Raw genomic sequence first — 2,072 nt, 5'->3', positions numbered from 1 at the left:
GTTACTGTGTTGCCTGGTGATTGAGTGGTGACTGGTCCATACTGAACTTTACTTTTGTTCCCATGGATGAGAGGGTAAAGATAACTGATAAATACTTGAATGGTTGTCAATAATTTTTCAACAATTTGTCAATAATTTGTCAATAATTTGTAACAGGCCAATTGTTAATATAAAAAAATTACACAAAAATATATGAAAGAAAATTTAGAGGCTACCTTTTTTTCACAGACCCATAGTTGCCTGAGGTCTTAAACTGTAGAAACAGTTTCTTTGGTAAACCCACATATCCAATTGAATCAAATTAGAAAGGCATACATTATCATCAGCTTTTTGGCATGTTTCTAATGGGAGCCTTACAAAATAATTTAACAATTGTTAACAATGATCTTACTGATTGATGATTGCCAGACTGATCAGTTTCTTATATCCAAAAGCAATAAAAATGCAAAAAGAAATAACTGAACTAATTGGAATACTTTATAGGGTTTAATTATAATTCTATTTTAGCAAGGTTTAATATTCTCATGTTTGAGAAAGGTTTTCATCCTGTATAATTTGTTTGTGTCAGAGTCAGAGAGCCGTGTCTTTAACAATCTGAGGTTTTTGTACGACGGTTGCATTAGTTTGTATCACTGTGGTACACGTTCGGTGGAGGAACCAGACTGGATGTTAACTGTAAGTACAACTAAGCTTTTCAAAATTTGTTTTCTCTCTGATGTCATTTTTTAAATGTTTTTTGTTAAGAGGAAAAGTGTATTTGAGGGGATTTACTTGTTATTTATTTATTTAAAAACTTTAATGACGGAGTTGCACTAATAAGATGAGTATCAATACTTGTTAATAGTTTCCATTCAGAAAAGAAAACAACTGATAACCAAAACTTAGCAGTATAAATATCTAAATTATAGTCATGTTTTCCTATCCTACTGTCAGATTGATTATGTTTTATTGAACAACAACTTTAACCTCTTTTTTCTTATATTTTATATTATTAACAAGCGGTGTGTCACTGGATGTAGTTGAATTTGCGTCTCATTTATGTTTTCTCTAATGTTTTGATGACAGTTTTTAAAGTTTTTGAAATTGCCGGAATCTTTTTTTACTTAAATTTAATATTTACACTACTTAAAAAAAAACAGAGTCTCTATGTTTGTTTATTTAATTTTTGTAATTTAAATGGAAGTAAAAATCTTCTCAACGCTGTAGAAAAAAGTTGTTATTATGAGATCTTACAGTAAAGTGGGCATANAACTCTGACAGTAATAAACTGCAGCATCTTCAGCCTGAACTCCACTGACGGTCAGAGTGAAGTCAGAGTTTGATCCACTGCCTGTAAAACGACTTGGAGTCCAGGAGTCTCTAGAGCTAGCAGCATAAATGAGGCGCTTGGGAGTTTGTCCATCTTTCTGTTGATACCAGGCTAAATGGTTAGAGCCATGAACATTCTGACTGGTTGTACATCTGATGCTGAAAGATCCTCCCAGATAAGCTCCCACTGTTGCAGGCTGAGACACTGTGACCTGACCTCTGGACACTGAGGACACAGACACAAAAACATCAAGCAGCTTCATTGTCGGCTTCATCTCAGAGGGACAGATGTTCATAGAGGAGAGGAGTTTGATTCTCTGGACTTTACCTGAGAAGCAGCAGCAGAGGAGAGTCCAGATGAGGACGCAGATCAAAGTCATGTTTTTGATGAGGAGGATTTCTGTGTATTCTGTTGTCATGAAGGACAGCTGTCAATCCAGTGTTCAACTCTCAGGACTATAAACTCTCCCAGAGCGCTGGAGCATGGAGCTGCTGATGCAAAGTGGCTCTATGGAAATACTCTGAGTCCAACAGTTATTCAGATTCATGTATTTAAGGATGCATTTATGTTTTTCTCCTCATTGTATTTTTTTTATTCTCTGACATATCTCTGTGTATTATTTTTCTATTTTTTTAAGCTGAAATATATTCACTTTACAAAATGTTTAGTAAGGTTTTTTGCCTGTACACTATATTTCTCTCTTTTTCTTTAAAAAGGTTCAAAGTAAAATTTTAGAATTTCTGTATCCAGATCATGTCCGCCT

At 34.3% G+C, this 2,072-nt stretch overlaps 1 gene segment (V, D, J or C); it reads right to left on the bottom strand.

Moving 5' to 3' along the window:
- The window catches only part of LOC107100018, a 13,950-nt gene extending 12,262 nt beyond the window's left edge, over window positions 1–1,688 (bottom strand). Inside the window, 1 exon segment of the V gene segment in view lies at window positions 1,637–1,688. Within this exon segment, the coding sequence occupies window positions 1,637–1,688 (52 nt within the window).
- Window positions 1,689–2,072: the final 384 nt, after the last annotated feature.

This window comes from Cyprinodon variegatus, unplaced genomic scaffold (genome assembly GCF_000732505.1).
Source record: "Cyprinodon variegatus isolate N-32 unplaced genomic scaffold, C_variegatus-1.0 Scaffold930, whole genome shotgun sequence".
NCBI lineage: Eukaryota > Metazoa > Chordata > Actinopteri > Cyprinodontiformes > Cyprinodontidae > Cyprinodon > Cyprinodon variegatus.
Note: the sequence above shows the minus strand (reverse complement) of the source record. Positions and strands in the feature narration are given on the sequence as shown.